At 30.4% G+C, this 2,838-nt stretch overlaps 1 protein-coding gene across 1 annotated transcript; it reads right to left on the bottom strand.

Annotated features, from left to right (window-relative positions):
• Positions 1-635: 635 nt before the first annotated feature.
• Positions 636-2,210, bottom strand: LOC125865121 (transcription factor MYC1-like). Its single transcript, XM_049545292.1, has one exon. It carries the CDS (start codon positions 2,144-2,146, stop codon positions 779-781), a length of 1,368 nt encoding a protein of 455 aa, XP_049401249.1. The 5' UTR covers positions 2,147-2,210; the 3' UTR covers positions 636-778.
• Between the last annotated feature and the right edge of the window lie 628 nt (positions 2,211-2,838).

Genomic DNA, 2,838 nt, shown 5'->3' with positions numbered 1-2,838 from the left:
TGCACAATTTTTCCCTATATATACTTTGGTGATCTATCACAACTTACCCTAGTAATATTTTTTTTAATCATGTCAATAAAAAAATATATATATAATTTTTTTCATAACCAAATCATATATTATTAATACATATATAGCTCTAACCAGCTATGAAAGAGTATGATATATAAATTGTATAGTTGTGCAACCCTCAAGTGGGATTTTAAAGTCAGATAAAAGAGGAGTTTTCATTGACAATAATATACCATAGAATGATCTAATCACATATTTTTCATGTTTTTTAAGACTTTTGGACAATACAGAAAACACAAATAATGGAAAAAAAGTTTTGTCTTTTTAGTGGTGGGGGTAATGTAAAAAAAATAAAACAGAAACCACATAAACATGAAAAAGAGGGAACATATGTTGATATTTAAATAAAGACAAACAAGCAGCAACACACATCAACCTTTAATTTTCCTAATAATAATAATTCCAACTGGCAAATAGCGACAGGGGCGGAGCCACATCTTTAGCTCGATAGAATTCAATAATTATGACTGTAATTATGTTATATGATCTATCAAGTGACAAAAATGAATTAAAATTTCTGATTCCGCCTATCCATAAACGAGCATGCAACAATATGCATCTTCTTTACATGACAATTTTTTTCTATACAAGGAAAAATAATTTATTACAAAGGCGAAAATACTGGAGAAATTTTAATTTGAACATACAGTTAAACAAGATTAATGCGTAAAAATTTAAGGATGAAAGAAACATTCTACTACTATTGTTACTGCTGCTCAATGCTTCTAATTAGAGCGTTTTTTAATCGATCTTCAGTACACAGTTCTATAGGAACTTTAACAACGATGTCCTGTAGCATAATATCGTTGACACTGGAAATACTGGCATGGTGGACATGAAGTTCAAGATCTTGAAGAGCACGCATCAATCTTGCTGATGGGTAATTTACATTTTCAGATTGTACCCTTACCATGGCATCAGGGCCCAAAATCTTTACTTCGACTTCCACTTTTAAATTGTTCTGGACACCAAATGATGCTGCTGACGATGAATTATGCCGAATTTGATCCACTGAATGTGTTGTTGTAGTAGTAGTACTATGGTTGTCAATAGTAATACTATCAGTACACTCGATTTTCAGTTTCTTGGATTTTCTAGTGAGCTGACCTTCCAATTCAGTAACTTTTGATTTTAATTCATTGATATACGATACTGCGTCTGATAACAATGAAGCTTTGTCCATTTTGGTAACATGAGGCACAACAGAACGCAAAGCGTAGAATCTATGGTTTAACTTCTCCCTCCTCTGTCTCTCTGCTTCAACATGATTCAACGGTGTTTCGCGTGTTGCCCCTGGTTTTCTCCCTCTCTTCTTCGGGGTTTTCTTCTCTACTGGTTTCTCCACTAGTACTTGACAATCGGAATCTGAATCATTAGTTTCAGTTTCCTCTGTTTTTGGGTTTTTACTGTTGGTGGTGTTCTGTTCTAAACAAGTCACAAGACCAAGATCAGGAATTGAAGAGAAAATGGACTTAACTTGTTGAATGAAGATCCAATTTTCTTTAATTTGTTGATTTGAACCCAATTCAAGAACCCCATTTGAAGTTGGAATACATACAAAAGTTTGAATTCCATGAACATGAGCTTCTTTAGCTCTTTCACAGCTATGAAATTGAAGTTGTTGAGCACCAGTTAACCATATAATAGAACCAGTACTAAAAGCTTTACCAGGTACACCATCACCAATTGAAAAAGATTGAGCTAAAGACATAACATAAAACCATTCAGCATCAGTAACTTCACTAGCATCATCTACTTTTTCTTCACCATTTTCACAAATTAAAGCTTGAATCCCTTTAATGACATTTTTTCTTTCTGTAGATTGTTGACTAGCTTGAACCCCTGTTTTGGATTTAGTACCATGGAAATGACCATCACCCCAAGCTAAAAAAAGGTGACCATCATCATCATCATTTGAAGTTTGCCAGAAAATAGCATATGACCAAGAATCTGTTTGAATCTTGAGAATATTTTGAAGCTTTTGTTGAAGGTTTGATGAAATTTGAGTACCTTGAGAAAGTAAAGATGGTATGAAAAATGATGATGATGATGAAGAAACGATTAATTCATCCATCTTCTTTTTTTTCAGATGTGAGAAAAGTTATGGAGAAAGATGAAGGTGGAATCTAATGATAGTAAAGAGACTAGACAAATAGATAGGTAGTAGTTGCCTAGTGTAGGCTATTATAGTAAAGTAAATATTCCTACTTACTTTCTTCGTTTCAAAGTAAGTGTATTTGATTACGTTTAGACATTTAGTCATGTTTTTATTATTAAATTTGAAATTTATATTTTCATAGTGAAAACTGATATTTGAAAATTAAAGTTGTGTTTTAATATAACTACAAAATTAGAGTTATTTTTCACTTTTTATAAGTAATTTAGAGGGCTGTCTTTTTTTTTTAATAGCAAATTCTTTATAATTCTAATTAAGTTGAATTGAATTTCGATATTTTATGATTAAATGTCATTTTTTAAAGTTCAACAGTAAAATTTTCATGATCAAAACACTTTTTGAAAGAAAACTATTAATTCATTTATGTAAAAGAAGTAGTATTTTACTGTCTTTACTTTAATTAAATGTCTTGAAGATATAAGTAACTCTTTAATGATGTAAAATATATTAAAACAAGGATAATTTTTATAAAAAAATAATTTTCCTTAATTATATAAATCATCCTTTATTTTAAAATAAAGTAAAAAAGAATTAATATACCATTTATTTTGAAATGGAGAAAATATAAAAGTTGCACAGTACCATGAAAT

Source organism: Solanum stenotomum, chromosome 5, assembly GCF_019186545.1.
Source record: "Solanum stenotomum isolate F172 chromosome 5, ASM1918654v1, whole genome shotgun sequence".
NCBI classification, from domain to species: Eukaryota; Viridiplantae; Streptophyta; class Magnoliopsida; order Solanales; family Solanaceae; genus Solanum; species Solanum stenotomum.
Note: the sequence above shows the minus strand (reverse complement) of the source record. Positions and strands in the feature narration are given on the sequence as shown.